The sequence below is a fragment of the Sparus aurata genome, chromosome 21, assembly GCF_900880675.1.
Source record: "Sparus aurata chromosome 21, fSpaAur1.1, whole genome shotgun sequence".
NCBI lineage: Eukaryota > Metazoa > Chordata > Actinopteri > Spariformes > Sparidae > Sparus > Sparus aurata.
In genome coordinates this window covers 12,930,421-12,955,409 of record NC_044207.1, presented here as the reverse complement: position 1 = coordinate 12,955,409, position 24,989 = coordinate 12,930,421, and the positions used below count along the sequence as shown (strand labels likewise).

Here is a 24,989-nt window from a genome sequence, read left to right as displayed (position 1 = left end):
AATATAAGTGATTTATTTAATGTTTTAAGGTAACATCATTATTATGCGTAAATTACTCTTATATTTATGTCGAATTGTATACTAGGAGTTGATTGATTATTGACCTGGCTATTTATTAGATTGGATATTCAGTATTTTTCTGATGATCAGTGTTATTTTATGAGATGATTAAAGGTGCAATATGTAAGAATTGGCCATCCTTCAAATTCATAGTAAAAACATTGGGGTCATTAGGGTAACTGCTAAGTGCTGACTGTACTAACTGTAGCTTGGCTAGTTAGATTGGTTAGCCATTCTAGCCGATCTAGTGGTCCAGACTGGGAGCTTGGCACATGAGGAGAGTGCTGGTGTTTACACCGATAGCACAGGAGCTTTGGGCTGGGATGGGTCAGGGCTAATTGGTTGGCATCAAGTCTGCAGGAAAAGCACCAGGCTTGGAAGCCAACTTTCATAGTGGCCACACTGTGTAATTACAAAGTGACATGATGCACTGAGGCCCAAAATTGTTTTTTTCATAAGCTCCCATAGTGAAAGAAGTGGCTGTAAGACAATGGCAAATTTTTTTGAGCAACCCCCGCCAAAACAAGTTAATCGCAAGTCAAACCCTTTCGGTCCAATAAAATTGGGAAAGTCTAGATTGAGCCGCACAGTTAAATTATGTTATCTCTTTTCAAGCAGGTTGGAAGCTAAACTAGAAGTTATCTGTCTTTTGTACCCGCTCTACGGGCATCACAATGCAAACAATCTGGGTAATTTCATAGCTGGGATTTAAAGCTACTGTGTCCAGATTTTTATGTATATAACCATATGTTTTTGTGGTTAGCATGCTAACTTCAGCAGCCTCGATATCTCTGTAACATAATACATTAACATCCTAACTTCAAACCTGCTCTTCACAGCCTGTTGATAATTTTTTTTTTTTTTTATGCTTTCAACTAAAAATCTTACTTACTGCACCTTTAAATATTTGGTGCACTACTTTGACTATGATGCAGCCAGCCATCTGCAAAGTTATCCAACAAATGTAGTGGAGTAAAAGTACAAGATGAGCCTTCAAGTTGAAGGTTCATATTGTGAGCCCTAACCCTACATGTTGAAGGCTTCAACATGTAGTTGGGTGGACATTTAAAGTAGAAGAAAATAAAACAAATAGTACTGCAGGATGTTACTTACAATACTTGAGTAAATGTACTTAGTTACATTCCATCACTGCCAAACAAAGGCATTTAAATTGGGCTTTTTTTAAATCTAAGACAGGCTGTTTCACTGAGAATGTATAGACTTGCTGCTGCACACCAATAACCTGTTAGTTCAGCCATGGCTGCAGGATAAAACATGTCAGACACCTGTACTGTCAATCACAAAATAGTGCTGAGCAGGCCATTACAGTATGGGGCAGTGGGTTCAACAAGCTCTATACATTATTGCAATCTCTATTATTGCTGATGGGCTGTCACGGTGCAGTGGGGGTCGATGTGGCTGCTGTAAGTGCGAGAGCAAACCCGGCGACAATGCGACGTTAACAGCTGACGCGCAGACAGGGACACCACGTGAACACACGGATGAAAAGGTGCATTCTTCAAAGCTCTGTTAAAAACCGGAGGGGACTTCAGAATCCAGAGGTGCCTCTTGTGACGGAGCTGCATGGTGTGCGCTCGTAAAAAAAAAAAGAAAAAGAAAAAGAAAGAGAGCTGCTGCTGATGTTGATGGATTCGTCGCTTTCTCATTGTGCCAGGTTCGATGCGAAGTCGAGCTGCTGGTGAGACTGTAGGGGAAACACGCAGTCAAGTCAAGAGTGGTCGTCTTGTGTTTACAGAGCCCGACCACTCTCGCGGATTTCTATCACGATGGCGTGGAGAGGAGGGAGAAAACGGTCGTTTTATCGGCCAAATCCGTCCGTGTAACTGAGGCTGGCGTTGTTTCTGACCCGACGACTCGGAGGAAAAGAAAAGGTAATGTGTACAGTTTATTCGGATCAATTTGGGCAATGTGGGGGAAGACGTCGCTGCGCCGTGTTTTAGTCGACGGTGATGGTGGTGGTTGATGTAGGCGAACCGGTGATCCAGGGTTCTCCTGACCGTTACACCAGCATTGTTCTCCTGTCACACTTTGGCTCTTCCGGTGTTCTTATATATCGTGTTTTTAATTATTATTCCACATGTGCGGACTGTTTCGCCCTCCGATAGTGCTCGCTGCTCTATCTAAGCCCACGTCTGGCCACAAAACCCCCCAACCAGTGGTGAGCAGGCCTGCCGACGGGATCAAGGCAAATCTCCCACTATGCCAACGTAGCGTAGTTAGCATAGCGACAGGCTAAGCTAACGGTAACGGTCTAGCCGCTTCGCTTCCTCTGTCGTCTCTTCTACTTCTTTTCGTGTATCAATATCTGGTAACAGTTCTTCATGTTCGTGTTTTTGCTTTACAGCGTCAGGCCTATTTAAACGCAACACGCACCCACAGATAACCGCTTAGCACACACTGTGTGCGGGGACGCTGGTGTTAACTAACGTTATAGCGTTGTGCTGCGGGACCACAAAGTTCCGTTATGTTTGTTCTGCTAGCTGCTCAACTCCGCTCACCGTCAACGAGTCACGTTGCTGGCCGGACAAAGTACTCGACTCTGGGGGCTGAAAGCAGAGACGAACCCCTTCGACATGTCTTGAAAGACAATGCTCTGCAACCGGGCATAAGAAATGAGTGTGATGTGAGGTGTACGTCGGGGTTGCCACTGAAACCGGTGGCACAGTGATGTGGTTAGAACACCATATTGTGGGGAAAGTGCTGGTGGTCGTGGTAAATCGTGTTCCAGCTGCTAGATGAACTTGTCTGCTCTGTTATTGTTAGGAATATAGTCTGGTCGTTACTCTGCTGTAGTTTGATGGCGTTGGACAACGGCCTGTGGCAGGAAATGCAACATCCGTGGGTGGAAATTAAAGGCGCACTATGTAGTTTTGGAGAAAAAAACGCAAACTCTTTGAATTTGAATATCTACAATAATATTGAGGTGATAATTCAAACTCTGATTATTATGGTTTTCATTTTAATTACTGGATAAATAAGTTGTTCTCAGAGGAAAATAAGGGCCCCCAGAACACTGTTGGAAGCTAGAAAAGGTGGCAGGGTCTGCCACATATAAGTAAAATAATATGAAATTATGTTGTCTTTTTTTTTTTTTAAAGATCATTGTGTTGAGTCAGTCATGAAAACAATGAGTTTGTTTATTTAGGCACAAAAAAATCAGTCGATGAAGGTCTTTCTCCTGATTAAAATGTCTTCTCACAAACATCATAGTTCACCTTTAACCCCGTGTTTTGACTACACTGTAGCGGCATGCTTGCACTCATTTGGATGCTCAGAACTATACAGTAAATGCAATTGAATGTACTCCACAAGTGTCAGTTTTATGATTTACAAGCCTAGTCAATAAGATGTATCTTGCTAGCATTAACCGGTAGTATTTTTAACCTGGTGCAAAGCATCTGTTGCCTCGTGTGGATTATGATCTGCTCTTTTGAAATGCATGCTCTGGCAGAGGTATTACAGTCTTATCTGAGCTCAACTCTGCTCAGACAGCTCCCTGTGCATTAAAACCCCTCATTTACACTCGCCTCGAGCAGTTCTCAGGATGAAACGGGGATGCATCCGATGAAATTTGATACATATTTTTCTAAAAATGTCTCATGAAAATTTCCTGCACAGCATGTTCTGTTCAAGCTGGCTCTTTTTATGTATGGTTGAAAGCAAGGTATGGTATGGGGTTACGTCCATACAATTGCACAGGACTCAATGCAATTAGCTGAGTTTGTTCAAAATAGGCAGCAGACCACACGGACACAGAGATGACTAATGGATTTTCTCGTCTGCTGTCAGGCAACACGTAGACTGATTAATTAAATTAAGTGTAGCTGGTTTTGATATGCATATCTTGATACTGATAGAGGCAGGTGGTGGGTAAAGGTTGATGAACTAAATGGAGCAGTAGCTTCGTATTACTGTAAACTGAAAGTAACTAACAACAATTTATGAGTGACACTCAACCCTTTTATCTTATAGCTAGCAGGCTTTTTGCAGCAGTGAGGGTGTGGTTTCCTTTAAACTACCATGAACGTGCTGGTTTTTGGGTGTTTTCAACTGCTGAACAGCTGATGTTTAGCAGTGAGTAGCCGTCACCATGACTAAGAGTCCCATCTGCTTAAATTACCACAAATACTTAAAAAAAGGTTAATGTTGAAAATATTTCTTTCTTGCAGTTTTTATTATTGTGGAAGACTGTCCTCCAGACGTGATTGTGTAGTCCTCAAGGAGAGAGGATGGTGCATGTAGCCAAGGGAGGAGATGTCAGGTTCAGCCTTGGAATCAGACCAAAAAGAATCTTTAATAAAACTACCTTCCATTCAATATATTCTGCTATTTACAAACCTTTCCTAATTGTCTGTTTTCCTCCAACCTTCCTCATTTCTGACTCCACCTTTTCCCTCCTTCCCAAATCCCTCCCTGTGTATGTTTGTGTGTGTGTTCCTCTCTCCTGTCACGCTCTGTTATTGCTCTGTTTGTCAGTTTTGTTTCCTTGTGGCTGACAGATGTATGTCTCTTTCGGGTTGTGTAAATATGCCGTGTCCCTGTCTCCTCATTGTCATTCCAGGTGATGACCTGGATGGTGCAATGTGAATGACTGGAGACCATGAAGCCCACACACAAGCTGCTGTTCGTCCTGTGCCCCATGCTGGTTCTGGGCTTTATTTTCTACTCCTCCGGGAAGCTACATCTACATGTATGGGGCCAGAAGCCTCGTAAGTGACCTCTTCAATTCGACTGTTTGTGACAATTATTCATCACTTGACTATCCATCTGTCAGAGCCCAGAGTGGGTTTGAGAGCTGCACGCATTTGAACAGTTTTATTGAGCAGATCTGTTTGACACCTGTCTCTGTTTTCTGTCTGCCTGTCTGTGCCGAATGCCAGTCAACTGTCCGTCTCTTTCAATATGTTTTTTGCTACAATGCTGAACCATTATGTTAGTGTGTCAAACTGTATGTTGGCGCCTCAAATCCTGTCTTTCCCTGATATTGAATTAGTTTTTCATTCACTTCTACAGATTAACGGATGTTGTGGTGCGAGTTTAATCAGATTTTCTTGTGCATCCAGTGTTAGTCGCCCCATCTCTGCTACTCAAAACCAGCCCTTGTGGGTTGTCTCAGAGATGGAGATCAATCGACAGCCATCTGCTTTGGCTACAGCAAGAATACCTGTGTGGTAACCAAGTAGATGAAAGCCTTTTCTGACTTTCTCTCATACAGTTTTCTAGATGGGAGGAAGCGCTACTTGGAGATTTCCTCACTCAGATGATGAAACCCAAACTGGAAAAAAAAAGAAGGCAATTTCACAATTCTCACCATAACATTCTGAGAAGGCCTTCTTCAACTTTCTACTGAAAGATTTCTTTATAGTTGTGACTAACTATGATATCCTTTCAAGATTGTCTGAATGTTTTACTCTTTATATAGCGAGGTAATGATGACAGACTTGGATACATGTATTCCAATTTGTCTCATGAGGAAATATTTCTTGGGGCAAAATATGTGGTCAAGCTGCAAACTGAGGAGGAAAATGATGTCATACTATCTGGCCAACCCGAAGCAGCAGTCAAAATCCAGCAGAGGGGGCTAAAAGATTTGTCTCAAACAAGCTTGACACGTACTTGCCTCTGCCCCCTACAGAGTCTGTTTTCTAGGAAAACATTCTCATGGAGCAGTATTTGGTGCAGAAAACACAAATGTCAGTGTTTTTAACATTATCATGAGACTAGCTAGAGGGACAGCATTTCCGTCTGAGGTGTAAATCTAGTAGAAGAATGTTCTTTGTGTTGTGTCTTTTTATAACTTTACATTGGCTGTAATGTAAGGTTTGCCAAGGATTCCCTTAACCAGATTAGGTAAGACTTAGACTTACTGAGGAATGTCCACTATTTACCCACCTGCTGCCTACGTGATGCAAGAAATATAGTCATGTGCAACACTGATCTCAGGTAGAGGGATTACTCTTCTGGTCAGTGATATGATGATTAATGATTTATCCTCAGGGCCACTTATCAGCAGCTTACTCTTTGTCATAAGCTCTGTTCAGCTATGTGTCTCCCTCCTTAAATCTAAGCTTCACATGGCGATGTTATATTTGAAAAAGGGCATCTTTGTCTAAACGGGACAAAAGTAATATTTCTGCAATAACAATATTGAGCTGTGGAGTCAAACATACTTCAAAATAACTTTTGATCTCTTAGGAAGCCACTGAGAGCGCTGAGGATGCTCTTCTTCCGAGGTGCCATTACTCTCCTTTCCTTACTCCTCTAGCATTGCTCCCACTGTGAGGAGGAATAGGATTTCACATTTCGCTTGCCTTGTGGGCGAGACACCAGTGGGTGCAAGCATTGTTTTTCTTCCTGTAAAAGTTTTCTGTTATATTTGAACACTGAGCTCCATCATAACAGAGCTATGTGAAGTCAGAAGATCCTTCTGAATCAGATGGAAGAATTCAGCAATGTTACAGTCTGATAAGCACAGATGATCTTTGGTTTGATCCATATCACAGATATTTCTCGAGCTCTGTGTTCAGGGGCACAAAGCAGTGAGAAATATTGGCTGTCTGCATTTCTCTGCTGCCAGATGTTTGGCTTAGAGCCGGTTAGAGGGGAGAGATGAACATGTGGATGGTCTTTCCTGCCCTTGTTCCGACCTGGTCAGCTTAGCTATGTTCTCTCACTGAGAGGTTCAAATCTGGATAATCTCTCTCCCTCATTCTTGATTTACAGTGTTAGAGAGTCAGTCGCTGCTTGACGGAAGCTTATGCTGTGTTCATCATAAAAGTCATTAAGAACATGTCTGTAGCCATCCTGTACCTTTTTTTGTTTTGTTTTGTTTTTACTTTTATAGGCATGTATTTAGGTTTTGATATGTTGATCAAAACATAACATCTTATTTGTTCTACCAGGCATTCATTGTTTGTTAGCCCTAGTGCAGGGGTGAGATACCTTTACAATCAAACGAGCCATTTTTGCCCCCTCCATCACCAAAAAAGATCTGTCAGAAGCCACAAAACATATTTGTGTCTTATATTGACAGTAACGCAGTTTAAGAAAGTCTTAAATTAGCAAAATTATCAATAGGCCTAAATGAGCATTAATTTATATTTTCACATGATGTGGCAACTTATGGGCTACTTATACATTTCCAACCCTTTTCAATGGTGCAATATTTTGGTGTATTTATAAAATAAAAGAACTAGCCTAAATAGAAATGGAGTAGCAATACAGAACTATGTGTGCCGACCTACTTAAGTCCTCCCTGTGTATGTGAAAATGTACAACATAAAAAGTAGCCTCATCTAATAATAGCAATCTAGATTTCGAAAAATGAAGAAAAACAGTAAAAAATAGATAAAATAAAATAGAAAAAACAGAGTACAGTTTAAATGTTATTTTAGTCCATATCAGTGTGAGTTAATCCTCCTTTTTTATCCTAAGCAGCATACAGCATTCAACCCTCGGCTTTGAGCACAAAACACGATGATATTAACTCAGAATCATTCAATTAATCACAGCTTGATAGAACAGTTTCAGTTCTTTGTGTAGGCGACACATGTAAGGATCACTGTAGGCCCTAAAACAGTGATGATAATATAAAAAAAACCCCAACAATTTCCATGTAAAATGTCAAAGCCGCAGAGGGCCTCCTGAGCCTCAGGTCGCAGACCCCTGCTCTAGTTTATGTTTACTAAAGGTTTATTTATGTCTGACTTCTTTAAGCAGAAAACCCATCTTAGGCTCAGTGGGACATAAAATCCCTGAGAAATATAAACAAGTCTGTGCTGGGCAGGGCCTTTCTGTGTGGAGTTACTCCTCATGCTGTAGTTTTCACCACCACCAAAACATATATATTAGGTTGAATCTCTTACTTAGATCTGGTGTTGCTCCCGGGGTGATGGCTGCCCATTGCTTCTCAGGGGTGGGTTATGTGCAGAGAAAAAGTGTCACTTTGCGGTGGTAGTATGATTGTTGATGACAACTAAAGATTCTTCTTCTTCTTCTTCCCTGAAAAGCAAACTGCCTGTAGAAAGTGTGGATGTGTGTAGAGCTCGTCACTGTGGGTTGTGACAGGAACTGTTTAGTCAGCTGCTGCATGCAGATCCACCAGCTGGTCAGCACATTCAGAGAGTTTGTTCTCTTCTTCTTCAGCCCCTGTTTTATGTAAGTTTACCCAGAATTGTTTAAAGTCCGCCTCCAGTCGAAAATGTTTTTTTCCTTGTTCCCACAGTTGAATGTTTGAGATTCTTTGTGTAAAATAATGTAGGTTTAGTTAATTTTCTGTGTGCTCATTTAAAATCAAATTGTAAGGGGCGGACCTACGAGCATAATTCCTGATGGTACTATTGGTCTGGAAGCCAATCCTGGTCCAATATTCAGAATATATGTCATGCTGAGACCAGTGCGCAGCCACTGAGAACAGAATTAACAGTAAGGTAGGATATGTCTCGTGTCGATGAGGGAGAAGGAGCAGGTGGAAATCTAAGGATTTTAACGCGGTAATCCTTATACCTTAGTACTGTTATTATTTTTTTGCAAAAGACAAATTTTAAAAAAGTATGCCTTAATGCATGTATGGAGGGGATTTTAAGCAATAATCCCTGAAATCATTGGTTTTCGGTTGATCTTTTCTTTTTTTTTTTTTTTATTCCTTCTTTTGTGTTGTGATTTTTTCCACTGTGCAGTTGTGCTTTCAACAATGGAGTCTTTATTTTTTCCACCTGATATAGTTCCCTGTACTTCATGTAGCTGCTCCAGTGGTGCTCTCTGTTCACTTAGTCAAGAATTGCTGTGGCTGACACAACAAGTGCTTGTTGGCTTCCCTCTCTGGGTGTTTTTTTTCTGTCTCATTTGACTCTGAGACTATAATTATAGCCTGTGCTGCTATGGCAAAATATATTGACGCAGCCTGCTGACCTGCTGGGATAAAACCTAAATAAATAACAGCTTGTTTTTTCTGCCTGTATGATGCAGCTGGACATGTAATGCAAGGGCGTTTACTTACAGACATTATTGGGAACCCTTGTGGTTAATGATGCAAACTTGCTATTGCCTCAAGCTTGTTGTGATTGTCGCTGCTATTAAGGGTCAATATAGCCAATTACAATACAGCTATAGTCATTGATCTGTGTTCATGTTGTAAGATAACTTTGCAAATACAAAACAGGGATTGACTTTCCCAGTGCAGCAGAGCAGAAATTATTACTGGCCTTGTTTAATAGGACGCTTTAACCGGTAGCGATCAGATCACTATTTTACTGTTTGTTAAAAAAGAAAGAAATGTAAGTGGGTGCAACTAAACTGTGTATTTGGCTAAATTGTATGGAGCATTGAAACTGCCAAAAAATAAGTAAGTAAATAAATAAATAAATAAATGTCTCTGAATATATTAATATTACATTATATAAACGCACCCAAAATTGAAATTGATTAGTAATCTTATTAATTCATGAAATCTGACAGAAATTGCTATTTCTGCTTTAATATGCCACCACATTTATTTCTGTTGATACGACAATTAATTCCCCCCATACATTTCCATTTTTTAAATTGATATATTAATTTTTGAATATTATGCATCTATTTGGAGCATTTAATGTCATCATAATCGATTTATTAAGCCATTTGTTTATTTATATCAGATTTTGGCAGTTTCAGTCCTCCGTAATATTGATGAACACTATCGGTGATAGAATAGGAGGCTGCTGCCATAAAGATTCAAGCTGCTGAAATCAAGTTGTGTAATGAGGCTTCGAGATAAGCGGTGCAATAATATTGAACCTTTTCCAGAACTGTCAGCTACATCTGGTGGCTTTCACAAAGCAGATGGAGTTTGCTCAGTTGTCGGGAAAATATAATTAAACAGGTTAGATTAATTTTTTCTTAGAGCATGATTTAACATGTTTTCACGTGTAAATAGTAGTTTTCAGATTTGTCCACTGCAATGTGGACGTGACCTGTCATGCGCTGATCCCACAATCATCTCTATTTCAAAACTCTTAGTGTTTTGAGTCTCCTGATGGAACTCAGTTGTTCCAAATAGATTGACCAACACATGTTTGAAACCTGTCATCTTTTATGTTTGTCAAAAGTTGTTTTTTTATTAAGCCATTTCAGCCAATTTTTTTGAATTTAAAGCCTCACAACAGCCCAGTCACTTATAGTGGTTTCATTCGCTAATAGTAACAGAAACACCACCTGATGGTGTTTAAATCACATTTTAAATTATCACTTTCAGGGTGAGAAATGAATCTGTTCCACCAGCCAAGCTGCTAACACGACAGCAGTAGCAAAGGAAGCACAGCTGTCAACCCTGGTGATTTCACCCCTAAACCACTGTCTGAAATATAACATCATGTTGCACACAAATCACGTTGTCTGCTACCAGTGATTCTCGGTGTGTGACTTTCTATAATATATTCTGAAGAATGTTTTTACCATAAAGACACATGATCTTTCAATGTGGGATTCACTTTCCTGCTATTTTCAGTCCTTCGTTAGCAGAATAAGGTCAGCAGTTGCTCAGGAGGGTGCTCTCAATATTCCCCAACCTGGTTTTCAACATCAGCAATTGCCTTTTCTTGTCTCACAGCTGAAGTGTTCGTACGCTTCTACAGTTTCACCTGGAGCAGAAATGCTTTACATTGGGGAACTGGATCTGCCAGAACCCCTTATAGGCAAGTTACGTTGTGTTTGCAGCCTGTTATGAAGGTACACATTTCTGTACAGCAATCCACATCTGCAAAATGGTTTGCTGTCTTTTTGTCACAAGGAGCACTTGTTGTTCTTGTTCTGTTTTGAAGAGGACTTTGTAGCTTTTGTCATAGTTAATCATTAAACATTAGGATGAATTAACATGGCAGCTTTTTTTTTTTTTAGATATTATTCTGTTTGAAGCTAACTCTCTTCTTAGTTTAATGACCTCAGTTTTTATCTATTTGGTTAATAAAATTAGTGATTCATCTGAGAGAGAAAGTGAAATAGTAAAATGTGGCAGCTGCTAAAATCTTAGCACAATAAAGTCATCTTTAAGTAATTCAGGGGAAGTCAGCCATTTACTGTGGGTCTGTCACAGCTGTCAACGCATCTTTTTAAAGAAACTGTAGGAATCTGTGATGAGACAGATGTGTGTAGTCAGTTTTATAATGTATTGTAGCTCTGCTATGCACAGCGCTACTTAGACACAGGAAGATGAGTATAAAACCTTTTGATGTTTTTGCTTCTTTCTGTCTGCCTTTTGTGTGCATCTGTTTGTGTGCGTAGCCACGGTCTGTGTTCTACTGCAGCTGATGTTGAAAACACACTTTTGAATATTCTGAGTACTTTGGCCTTGGTTAATAGTTTTGTGGTTAATAGTTGCTTCCACAGCTCTATAGTCATGATCCTTATTCAGTGTCTTAACCCCCTTTTGTTTTCAGAGGGTGAAGCAGAAGAGACAACTGTAGTGCTGACTAAAGTGGCTGAAGTGAAAAGAATTCCAGGTAGAGGCACTGAGACTCTGCCCAATTATACTGGGTGACTGTTGGGAATCGGATGATTTTAAACTGGGCTGATTTGTTTCCCATGGCGAATAATCTCTGCTAACTCAACAATGAAAACTTTCCATTCTACCACTTACAACTACCTATCATTTTTTCTTTTTTTCATTGGTTTAATCTCAAAAATGTTTGTGCTCATTCACTCATTTAGTCTTTACGGGTAATTCTCAGTGTACCACTTCCATAATAACCACAAAGACACAATGGGGGCTTTCTGCTCTTAATTTTCCACTTCATTTGATTTACTGTGTTTGAATTAAGACTGAGAATTATAATTCAGCCTACTGGGATTAAAGCTATTAACCTCCTCCTCCTCCTCCCCCACCTCTTCTTCCTTTGTTATGTCTGACATTTGCAGTTGGCTTTCATATTCAAGCCCGATGATGCCGCAACAGACTGACCTCAAACGGTGCTAACTGACCATTTTGTGTTTCAGAGCTGGAAACGGACATCCCCGTGGGACGAATAGTAGGCTCAGGTACATCTGCAGCCCCCACCAATCGAACCTCCTGCCCCTCTTGTGGTACCTCTGCCATTTTTAAAGAAAATGATTGAGCCTGTTTTACAGGAACAGTTCACTAATAGACAAAAATTCAGTCATTATCAACTCATCCCCATGCAAAAGTCAGGTTTTGTAACCCACAAACTATTTCTGGAGCTTCACTGCTAAACAGTGTGTAGTGTACAACAGTGTAGCATTCTCCCTAACAACTGAGGTAGATTAGGACTGTTACAAAATGTTAAACAGCCCAAAATACAAAGCAAAATGACTCAATACAGCTTGCCCGATATAATCCAAGTCTCCAGAGGATTTGAAAGATGTTCTTTGAACCCTTCTTTAAGATGAACTCTTCATTGTAGCTGCTAAGCAAAAAGTTTTGGCTTCATACCATAATTTTGGCCTAAAAAAGGGTGTAAGTAATCGCTTTTCAAAACTATTTTGTGATCTCAGATCTTCCGGACATTTGAGTTGCGTTATTTTTTTTCTATTTTTTAATGTCTTCAAACAAGTCCCCATTTTTTTCAGTTATTTAAGAGAATGCTGCATGTCTCAGTAATGTTTTGTGGATTACAAAACTTTCCACCTGACTTTCTTTGGGCATGAGGGTGAGTAGATAATCACTGAAATTTTAGTTTTGGTTGAACTGTTCCTTTTAAAATCCTGCAATACTTCAGCAGCCACATTTGGGCTGGGACGCTAGCTTTTGTAAAACTTACACAAAAATCTGCCAACTTGGCCAATCCGATCGAGTACTGATGGGAAAGAATCCAAGTTGTTATAATGCAAAAATACTGAATTTGGTACCCATGGCAACTAGTGGTGAGGGAAACATCTGCTCAACCACGGTCCTCCACATGAAGCTGCTGTGTGATACAACAGTGCCCTCTGTTGTCTTGGCTCAGTAACAAATGGTTGGCGAGTGAGTCTGCAGGAGTTTTGGTACATGATTCTATAAGGTTCCACAGACCAACATTTGTCTTACTGGTAGGATCCTGCCGCTTTAATTTCTCCCGAGCTGTCGACTTGGCCCTCTGGCTGCTTTATGCTTGTGAAAAGATGCGCACAAACACACACACACACACACACTCATCTTGGCTGCTATGGCAAAGTCCTCATCCTCCAGGGCAGTGCTTGGATCCTTCCCTAACCAGCCGTCACGCATTCCCATTGTCCTTTTGTTTCTTTATCTTTCTCCTCCAGCTTCTCTGTGAAGACAAGATCCCCACCACAGGAGTAATACCTCGCTCTTCCTACTTTAAACTAATGCTCTATCGTGCAAGATAGCTTTTACAGAATTTAACACACAGAAATTTATGTAACATGTTAATTGTTTAAAAGCCACCTGTCTATAATCATCATTATAAAATTTGATACCACTCAGAATGAAGTTCTCATTTTTCTCCATATCCTAGTTTTCTGTGCTTCAACGCTTCACCAGGCACCTATTGGCTGCCTCTTTGGTTGTCCAAAGGTGATCTCTAACTTCTTTTCTAACTTTATTTTAAACTCAACAGATCGTTTTTGGCTGGCTTCTCCTTAACCTTGCTTGTTTGTCGCAAAAATCCTTAATTCTAATGCTTCTTTTCTTTTACATCCGCCATATTGTATATCCTGTGAAGATTGCACAGGTTGATCACAGCCACAGCTAATGAGCTGATTGTTGAAATTATGTAGATTGGATGACCATAGCTAGTGATCCAACTATATAAAGTTTCAAAGACAAAGACGCTTGTATTGATGTTCTTTGTGGCCCGCGTGGTAACAAGTAATTTCCGTCTCTGTTTTTGTCTTTCCTCTCCAGTGTATGATAAGCAGGGCTTCCTGCTGCAGCTGGACACAAAACTGTGAGTACACCTCCTTTTAGTAAACCTCTCTGCCATTTAATGTAACATGTTTGGCAGTTCTCCATCATATACTGTGTGATATTTTGACCTTGTTGTATTTAGAACAGCTGGATTCCCAGTAAAACTTTGACTCCATTAGTTTAAATATGTTATACAGCTTGTTCCACTGAACACTTACTCATACAGGTTCCGCTTGACCAGCGGGGAAACGCAGTACATTAAAATGTAAACCTTCAGCCTATTAATCTCTCTTGATTTTTTTTTTAAATAAACACAGCGTCTCATTGGAGACCTAACCAAAACCTGGTGACGAATGTGCAGATTTAATCGGCCGTCGCAGTAATGCATTAAGAGATTTGTGTGAGCCGAGAGGTAGTTGGTGTGTTCCCGTTTATTCCAGAGCGGCTGTGGTTTGTCAGGGCGAGAACATGTTACGTTGAGTCATTACATGGCCATCATTGTGTCAGCGTGTCTGCTGATATGTGTATAATTCCCTGAATTGGTTTGACACTCTAGCACTAAACTGCCACGATAAGGCCCCTCTCTCTGGCCCTCCCATTACCAGTGGAGGCAATAGTCATATGCTGCCTTCAGCAGCCGGACTCTCACAGGGCACGTCTTTCCACACTCTACACACACACTGTAAGCACTGTGTCAGCACGCACTTAAAGGTGGTTCTCACACGGGTTCAGTTTATTTAATACAGCTCCTTACATTATATCTACAGTGTCATTAATTATTCTATTAGAGCACATGCATACAATAGTGCAATTCATCTTGAGGTATATTAGTTTTGTGATTTGGGCAATTTATACCTGCTGGTGGTCCGAGTGATTGAACAGTGCCCTCTAGATTTAATTCCCACCAAATTAAGAACCGGCTTGAGGCCAATTAAGGCCAAGCTGCAAGTGAACAGCATTGGAGCCAGTGTTGAAAAAAGTACCCAAAAGTCATTCCTGAGTAAAAGTCAGGGTACTGTGTGAAAATATTACCTGCGTAAAAGTGAATGTCATGCATATGCAGAGTAAAAGTCTTTAACTATGTGATATTGAGTATACTTGGATATCAAAAAAACACATAAAAGTAAATTATATGCATATATACATTTACATTAATGCATACACTGTATACTATTGACCGATAGTCGGCCTGTAGGATTGTTGTATCTGATAATCAGCATTTTTCTTCTTCTTCTTTTGTTTTGTTATGCAGATTGAATAAATAAAAATGTGCTGGTTTGGTTGTGATGCAGCATGCACTCTGCCTAGAAACTAGTAACTAAAGTTATCAAATAACTCAAAGTAGTATGTCTGATGTATAATGAACACAAAAACATTATACTTCTGGCTTACAAACCAACAAACATTTTAAAGTCATTGATTCACAATCATAATCATGTTTTTAAGGAAAAAACATGTTTATTCTGCACCTTTGTACAAGCTCTTTTAGATGTGTAATGTAAAAAAAAAAAGATCTGTCTGCAAAAATACAGCACCTGACTCAATGTACATGGTCACATTCCAACATAATTCCTACATTTTGAAATATATTTGATCAATATAGCAGATTCAAATTGTGCGCAAGCAGGCTGCAAGCCAAGCCTCTTCTCCTGCCAACTCTGATTTCATGCAGTGCTAAGTCTCGGATGTCTCTCCCTTCTCCCTGTTTATTTGAACTAGATTCACTGCATGCATCAGGTTATTAATGATCATGCTAGTAATCGGGAGGTTCCTAGTTTTAGCACTGCCAGTGTGATTATTTGAACAAGGCCCCTCTGTTTTGTGTTGCCACACACAAGGTGATAGAGCTGGTGCAGAGTTCTCCAACTTCCTAAGCAACAACGTTTTTTTCCCCTGTCTCTCAAACAGATTGTTTGACAAGCTCTGTTTTTGAAGCTTAGAAATGTGTCTTTATAATTGATAATCTGTTGTCGTGATGTGCCTGATTGCCCTCTCTGTTCTTTTCATGTACAGGCCACCAGAGTTGGCATACAAGTATGGCAACCTCAGCGAAGGAGTGTGCAAGCCAGGATACGCAGCAGCAAAGATGACCACCATCTATCCTAAGTACGTACGATTGCCCTTTGTTTTACATAGATTTTCACAGTACACTGTGGAGATAAAGCATCAGATGCAGGCAGACTCCTTTTGAAACTTGCTCCAAGAACTTCACATACAAAACTGAGACCTTCACAAACAAATCATTTTAATTGGATGTCAGAGGGGGAAAAGCTAAGACTGTTACTCGAGCATACCACGGCACATGAGGTCACCCCTCAAGCCGGCGTGGCCTTGAGGGATTTGAGTCAGAAACAGAGAAGCCCCCACATTCCTGTCCAATCAACTTTCAATCATGTGTCTATCATCTTTTCCCCTGCCACAAAACCCTGTCTGTGTCCTTGTGATCCCCCTGTTACACAAAAGAACTTTTGTCACCCGAGTACAAGGTCTCCCATCTTTTCTCCTATCGCATCCTAGAGCCTTAGAGGCTTTCTCTATGAACGACACCAACTAACTCCCTTTCCTGACTCATCACGAGCTTCCTGGTTTCCAGCCCACACAGTCCACACAATCCTCCACGGCCCTCTCTGATGTCACTGGATCTTTTGATTTCTCTCTTTGCATCTATTTGCCGCCCATCTCAGCCCACTCTATAGGGCATTGTCCCAGCAGCATTCTTGGAGCTAAGCTAATAGAGGGGCATTTACCGCATTGCTGAACAATAGACCATGGCACTTCAACGGAGTACTTGACCTACGGTTATGCCATCCCCAAGTATTGAGCCCGATGTATCTTTAGCCTGAAGATGCACAATTATGTTCAAAGCTATAGATGCAAAAAAGACGACACAATAGTTTAACAACAAATTCCGATACACGAGAAGTAACATCGTCTTCCTTCCCAGCTTGTGTGATATTCTGCCCAAGTATTCTATTCGAAAGGGAAACACCATCAACTACATTGTCAGCTGTAAATCGCAGTGCTGCTTAACAAGACAGACGGAGGCGTTTTGCAGAGCTGCCCTCCACCTATCTGAAAGGCTATGTGTTAACAATGTCCTCCCTCGTAATGACTTCCTCTAATCAGCCGCACGTGTCTGATCAAAGTTCTGTGCACCACAGAACCCCCCGCTGGGTGCCCACTGATTATTACCACCTTCAACCCAGTCACACACAGGTCAATGAGCCCAATTAATGCCGCACGTTTGTGGAAGTTAGTGTATGCATGTGTGTGTTCATACGCACAAGTGTATGGATAAAGGTACACTGCGTGTAGTATGTGATGTCCTGTGTGAAAAGAAGTGAGCCAATTAACATCTGTTTGTTAACCTGTGTGTTCTTTCTTAATCTCAGTCTGCTTTTGTATGTTTAAGGCAAACAGATTAAAAAGTCCTTGTTAGCATTTTGCCCCTCAGTTCAGCTGTCACAGCAAACCTACTTAACCTCTAGCAGTGAGGTCCTGTGGCTCCCCCTCTAATCACCTCCTTCTTCCTCCATGTTTGTCTTCTCTGAAGCCCCTGCCCCGCAGAATCCAATTTATTTTCCACACCTGACCCCCCCCCCCCCTTACCCAAAACTGTTTGTATTGGAGCCTTAAATCAAGTGTTGGCAGTGAACTTGAAGCGGCACGGTTATGAAAATATTTCCCGTGAGAGATGGACCCCTGCAAAGGAAATGAGCACAATGCCTCCTCGTGCATCGGCTGTTTTGGGAGCCCTCACTTTTTATTTAACAACAAGCAGCCCCCTGTCTCTCTGCTTTGTCAGGATGTCAGTGACTGACTGTCGGTCAGGGCTCAGCGACTCGCAATGGTCCCATGGTATTTATAACCCCTTCTGGCCTCAGAAGTCTCGGGTTTAATGAATCTCCATTTGTTTTGGCAGGACAGGAGTCTCTGAGTGTTTATGCCCCTGTCAGGTGATGTGAGGAGGAGAGAGAGTCAGGTAAAAGTGTCTCTCTCTCTCTCTCTCTCTCTCTCTCTCTCTCTGTCTCTCTGTCTCTCTGTCTCTCTATCTCTGTGTCTGTGTCTGTCTCTCTCTGTCTCACTGTCTCTGTCTCTTTATGCTGTCCTGCTTTAAAACTTGGGGACAATAAGGGTATCAAAGACCGATTAAGGTGCTTGGAAGGGGTTTAAGCTAACCGGAAGGCCTCTCAATAATGTCGGCCATGTTTGGTCATTGCACTTCACAGCTCGTGAACCCATTGCAGTGTTATGTTAACAAGCCATCCAAGATTCCTGCTGAGAAACACGGGCGTGTCCTCTTGATTCCAGTTTAAAATGCCATTGCCAGTCATTGCAGTCTGTTGGCGGTAGGAGCCATGATTTACAGGTGGGGAGAGGATGCAGTAGTAAGTACTGGCGGTCTGGTTTCCGGTAATGAGACAGTGCAGCAATCTCTGTAACTGTCTCCTATCATAAACAAAATAATACACAGCAGCTCAATAGATCTCCCCAAGGCGCCGAGCATTGTCTTTTTCTGTGTATGTGTGTGTCCTGATTGATTATTTAGGTCTGACATGGAGTTCTATGCACGTTAGCGTCTCTCTCTCTGCACTCCTCGCGTCCACCCAGCTTGACAGCAGGTCATAAAAACACACATCCATCCTGAAGCTGCACTGGGGTCGCAGGCGTGACTAAGAGGAAATGGCTTCTTTTGATTTCAGTACTGCACTTAATCAAAGGGAGACACACATACACACACACTTAAACAGATACACAGGATGAGGAAGGGGCGATGCTGGAAGTAGCAGTTCACGGGGCTTTAAAAACATTGGTCACAGACGTGCTTTTGAATATCTAACTCAATTTCCTTTTGAATGTGGCAGGTTCAGTTGCTTTCTCGCTGGAGTAGTTTTAAAGGGACAGTTCACACAAAAAACAAAAGTACATACTTTGCCTCTCACCTGTGGTGCCAATAATGTTGTGAGTTGTCAGGTTTTGGAGATATCAGCCGCAGAGAAGTCTGCCTTCTGTAATATTATGAAACTAGATAGTACTCAGCCTCTGGAGCTCAAATCGCTAAAGAAATACTTTTGCGGAACTATTGCAGGAACCATTTTCCTACTACTGAAATCAACCCCTGTCGACCGTATCGATGCACAGAAGGACACATGCATCTACTCATGGATGAAAAAAGCTTGTGCTAGTGACTTCGGGGGATGTCGACATTAATTGCGTCCTCCTTGGCTGAGCTGTAATGTTAGCTAGCTTAGTTAGCCTCTAGTCCACAAGAGATCCATCTTGCACCAAAACGATCTAGATGGATAGGTAACTCTACACATAAAAGGGAAAAACTGTTTTTGTTGGGTAGGGGGGGGACACACACAATTATTTCATATTTTAGGCTCAAGCCTCTGTGAATCGTCTGTATGCTTGTTTTTTTTATGTGTTTTTCTTTAAATTGGAAGAACAGGGAGAACAACTTCCTCAACTCTAGCTCTAGAAACAGTCTTGCCCCAGATCATTTGAGAAAAAGTAATCTGGCACGGGTAAGTTGTCACGGCAGATTTATCAAAACCTTGCGTCAGCTGTGATTTAGGCCTGGGTGGAGAGGTTATGTTGATGGATTACACAGTGCAGCCGCCTTGTGTGTCTCCCCATGCCTCTCAGTTTTTATTACCCAATAGGTTCTCTAGCTACCTTGCTAATGTGTGTGCAGGCATTGCTTGTTTTGGGAGGCTTAAGCAAGGGAGGTGGAGATTCTGTTTGGTTAATGACAGTGGAACAAGTAAATGCATTTATCACTCTGTAGCTTACTGTCCCAAGTGGAGAGGGGATTATGGGAAGCCACAGGGTCTCTCTATGGAGAGGAGAAAATGTGTGTGGGAAATGCACAACAAAATAAATGATTGTTACTCACAGAATCAAGAAAAAGGTTTATTATGAGACGGTACATTTTTTGTTCTTTGTGCTCAGCTGATGAAAAATGTCTTTCTTCTTCCTCGTCCTCTTTCATGCTTCTCTCTGCAGGTTCATGAAACCAGCACCTATGTTTCTTGATCGGAACTTCAAACGCCTAGCAAAAGTCAGCAGTTACTTACCTCCATTTGGATTCAAAACACAAGGTAAGAAAGTTTATTTTCATCACTTTCGTTCGGCTAGCGACAACCACTATGTATTTTTAATGTGTATAAGGGCAGTTTTATACATTAAAGTGTGTTTATACAGGTTTTGGGGAGTACTACTACATATGTGAATAAGTAGTGTAAAGGCTTTTGATCCTTGGACACTGAATGACACTGGAGGCAATTTTTTAAAATTTTTCGCAGTTGCACTTTCCAAGAATTATAAACACACTTACTGAAATTACTGGAGTTACCCTTTTAAGACTGGTTTCCATAATAAGCAGAGGTATTTGCATGTTGATTCTGTGTGGGAGCTTGACATTGGCTGCGAAGGTACATCACATTATCTGAGACTATTAAACTGTCTGATGGAGTTGGTCTCAAGTTCAGATTTGTGTTTTCAATAATGTCCAGATCATTTTACATCCTGCTTAAAGCTGCCAACGTGGATCAAAGGAGGCGATGAAATGAAAAGTAGGGGCTGTCAACCTTCTTCCCTTATCATGAGGTGTCTGACGGCTTCTCTCACTATATCTACTTGTGCCATCAATGGTTCAACTTGTCAGACCGATAAACAAGCTGTCAACATCTCTTATGAGACAAGGGACTTTACCTGACTAAACTGTTATCCTGTTTTCCATTTTAAATTTGTGAAAACAATCTTTTTAAGCTCTTTTCATCATCAAGGTTTTACTCTGATGGTTCAGCTGTGCAGAATGCGAACGTTCTGCCACTCTGCACTTTTCATCATACGTCATTGTTGCAAGGGTGGTGTTTTTGGCAGAATATATTCCGCCTCAGGTCTGTTTCTCGGCTGTGTCCTGAATTGAGACGAAGTAAGATTAATGCAAAACATGACCATGACTCACATCATCATGTTTATTGTTTGACTTTGGAGTAGTGATGAGTTCTGATAGCTGGTTTCGTTTTTGGATCCGGTTACAAGTTGGCAAACACCTAGACTTGTTAAGCTCTGACGCCAAAAGCCCTTACCAATCTTTTTTTATTAGCAAAGAGCAATGGGAAAACATACAGGCAGCAGGCTTCTAATTTTTAGTCAACTGACACTGGATTGCGGCTGTTCATTGACTGTGTTTTAATACATCTGCTACTCTTCTCAAGGGACATCAAAAGGTGATTGCACGTCTTTGAGTAGTTGGTTTTAACCTTTAGCTTCTTGAAAATGTTAAAAGATAAACATAGTGACATTCAGTCAGGGATTCTAAAAGGATTAACATTCAATAAATGGAATCGATATTGGACGTGAATTAAAAACCTTTCAAACCCATCCCTTCTTTTGGGTTGTATTTTTGTACACAGCTAGTTTAAGAAAAGGTTTTAGGGCAGTTGACTGCTAAACATCAACATTGGAGGTTCCGTGAACGACCATCAGAACACAATTCCCTTGTTGGAGCTGGAGGATATTTCAGAAAAGGAGGATTTGCGAGTCCTTGTGTTAAATCAAAATAATCCTATTTTAAACATGAGGCTCAAAGAAAATCACATTCTCTGCATGACTGAAAGTCTGCATGCTCCACTGTGGCACATTGCTATGAAACTATGTGGCATTTGAATAGTTTTTTTTTAACCCCTGGCCCATTTTCAACCTGGCTCAGCCAGTGATCTGACCTTCTGACCAGGGTGAAATGGGATGAAAAGAAACAGGATTTGTCTTAATACTCCAGGGCTGTACCAAAGGGTTCTTTTTACATTTAAAACTTCTATTGGGGATTTTTAATGAAGCCTTACATGTCTGTTAACATTTTCTTTATATAAATGCCCTAAAAAGTCTCAATTTTCTAAGGTATTTCATTGGATAATAGAATAGAATTACTTTATTGATCCCAGACTGGGAAATTATTTTATATAAATGATTTAGTCTTGAAATTAAATCAGCTTTCTTGAAGTAAAACTGAATCAAACTGGTGATATCTTCAACATCTTTCTACAGTTGTTGGTATGAACGTGATGACATTTAAATAGAGCGACAAGTAAATGCGGATACATAAGATTTTTTTGTAATGACTTCATTAATTGCTATAATAGTGTTGGAACCTCAATATTTTTGTTATTGTGGTTACAATAAATGCAATTCTTGTTACCATTAAATTGCAGCTAGTTGGACTAGTGTTTTCATGATACTGGAATCTCTTAACTTCAAAACCATATCTTGAAAAATATTAATATTTGATACCATATGCACCATGGGGATACCACATAGAAAAAATGACATAAAACTGGGGCTGAATGTTATTTACTAAAAGAAAACTATAACAGTGCTTGTTTTCTGTCTGTTGGAAGAACAGTTTATAAGTTAATTCACTTCTGGAGGAGGTAGGCAGCTAATACTGGACCACACTGAAAATAATGAGTAATGGAAATATTTAGAAATATTCAGTATCAATATTTCAATACTTTTGACAAGATGGACCCATTAATACAGATGCATGCCTCCCTTTGTGTGTGGCAAGGAAGAGAGCAGAAAAGGATTGATTGCAGTGTAAATGAAATTTTGACACCAACAAATATAGATTGAAGCACAAAAGTAATGTGAATTATAGAAATGATTACGTGTATCTTTCTTTCAGTACATTTTGCATTTTTAATGCAGCTGTGCAGAAAAAAAATGGGTTCAAATTGGCTTCTCTCATCATAACAACCTCATAAGAGTTGGGCATTTGCCTGTGAGATGAATTCTATCTTTAGACCAGGGAACTCATGTCTCCCAACACTCCAACTTTAATGCCTCCACACACACTTGTACTTGTTCCCTTCCCTAACACACACTCCAGCACTTGAGATATCAGACCAGTACACAGTGCCATGGGAACTGAAGAGATAACATTAACCCGGCTTCAGTGACATGCTCTGTCACATATTTTCCAATACTTACAAGCAGAAGGAACAGTGAATGTTACCTTTGTGCTTCGCTGTCATACGAACACACACACACTCACTGTCTCAGTCACTATCAAAAGGGCACTCCCTGTGCGAGTGTTCCACCTGGTTTCTGTTTTCTCCACGGACTGCGGTGGCGGTGGGGTTTCCCTTTTAGCGGTACTCATGTGGAGAGATGATACGTGTGGACGTTGAATAGAACGCCACAAAGGATTCCAAATTGGGAACATGGAGTGGTGGGGGTGGTGGGTGGTAGTTTTATTTTTACTTTTCTTTCTGCCTAGAGGTATCTTTGGCACACATCAACCGTAGCATGAGAACAGTTAAGCTGTGCTGATTCAGTCGTCGAGGAAAAACCACACTTGTGAGGACTGCAGGATGCCGGCTAGCCAGTGAACGGTCAATTTGCGTTTTGAATGATATCCTTCAGCAGTCCAAAGTTAACTGCTTACGTGATGATCATCAGCCAGCGAAGTCGCACTGTTTGCCTTGACAATTATTGACAGCTTTTTTATTTTTAAAAATCGAAGTTTAAAAATGTTATCAGTGATCTGCAGTAAGGTTGACAGGAACCATAGTTATTAGCTCCATGAGCTTATGCTGATCTGAACTGTTCGCAGGAAAAGACTAGTTAGTTAGTTTTGGAAAAACAAAGAGCTGAAACAAGTAGTTGATAAACTGATTATCGATCGTCAGAAATTAAATCATTGAATCATTTAACTATTTTCATAATCATTTCAATCATTTTTCATATAAAACTAATGGAAGAAAGGTCAAACGGTTTGAAGTTACAGCCTTTCAAATATCAATACTTTATGCTTTATTCATCATATTTCACTGTATATCTTTTACACTGGGTTTTGAAAAAGTCGGTTGAAAACAACACACAAAAACTGACACATTTGAATATGTCAATATGTCAATTTTTTTTTTAATTGGCAATTCTTTAAATTAATGTTCAAATGAAGAAGATGATCAGATGAATCAAATAATGCAGGCAATCTGGAATTGCAGTTGCCCTGCAGTGCTCTATGTGCACTTTTTGTGAACACAAGATTGCAGAACTTTTAAGTAACGCCTCCCAGAACCCACATTAAACGGAGTGCCCAGAACAGCACAGTTAACATAATCAGAGTAGGATGTTTACGTAAGCTTTGCCTCAGTCAACCTTTGTGAGAGGTAATGCTCTATCATTTGTTACATGAGATAAGAGCAGGTGCACAAGTGTGGGAGTTGATTCATAAAAACTATTGGTAAACTATCAGCAAAACAATTAATGGAGGCCCCTGAGGTGTAATCTGTAGTGCAGCTGGCATGAAATAAATGCATGCCATTTGCAAACTGGTTTCAGAGACTGAAACACACCTCAGATTTCTCTTCATCATGGTAATAGAGATGACACCATCTTTGCATGTACAGCCACATATATTTAAGGATTATTCAGTTATACATCTTATCAGTTATAATCAAATGATTATTTTTACTTTTTCACAATGGTGAGTCAAAAGCCTATTAAGGTGCAGTCCTAGCAAATACCACTCTGTCATCACTTGATTCTTTGGTATTGTTTAGGCTACACTCATCCCAACAATGCGTCTGTGTTTATAGGTTGTATGATGCTTCTGACCTTCCTCCACAATACCAGCAAAGATTTTTGTCATTTCACAAGTTCCATGTTGGACTAACGTCTGAACCCTCAGACGTTCGTCTTTGGCTCCAACACGAGACATACTTGGCTGAAGTGTTTACCCCGGGTACTTATAACAATTAGCTTCCATGTCGTTCTCTGGAAGCGAGTCCTGCCCATTGTGATTTTTCACTTTTCACCCGCTTGGATCCAGGTGTGGTCCTCGGCCTTGTGTTTATGCTGCTCGGGGTGATGCTTGACGCCAGACATCGACACCACATCCAAACAATGGGCTGTGTCTCTGTTCACCTCTCCTCAGTAGGTTAATCATTAGGATCGTTAGCCAGGGTGAATGGGGCTGTAATGTGTCTTACAAACGGCTGCTAGGCCCCAGTCTAAACTCTTGTGGTCTCATTCTCCCTTTACTCTCACGTTTGCTGTT

At 40.7% G+C, this 24,989-nt stretch overlaps 1 protein-coding gene across 5 annotated transcripts in view; it reads left to right on the top strand.

Annotated features, from left to right (window-relative positions):
• Nucleotides 1–24,989, top strand: part of st3gal3b (ST3 beta-galactoside alpha-2,3-sialyltransferase 3b) — a 53,088-nt gene that overhangs the window by 7,625 nt on the left and 20,474 nt on the right. Inside the window, exons 1-7 of one of the 5 annotated variants that reach the window (XM_030402570.1) lie at nucleotides 1,460–1,952; nucleotides 4,643–4,790; nucleotides 11,493–11,555; nucleotides 12,049–12,090; nucleotides 13,916–13,958; nucleotides 15,932–16,024; nucleotides 19,928–20,022. In XM_030402570.1, coding sequence (XP_030258430.1) covers nucleotides 4,682–4,790; nucleotides 11,493–11,555; nucleotides 12,049–12,090; nucleotides 13,916–13,958; nucleotides 15,932–16,024; nucleotides 19,928–20,022 — 445 coding nt within the window. In that variant the 5' untranslated portion in view covers nucleotides 1,460–1,952; nucleotides 4,643–4,681. Of the gene's footprint in view, nucleotides 1–1,459; nucleotides 1,953–4,642; nucleotides 4,791–11,492; nucleotides 11,556–12,048; nucleotides 12,091–13,915; nucleotides 13,959–15,931; nucleotides 16,025–19,927; nucleotides 20,023–24,989 lie in introns of those variants that run through there. The other 4 variants (XM_030402571.1, XM_030402572.1, XM_030402573.1 and 1 more) reach the window with 4 other exon arrangements.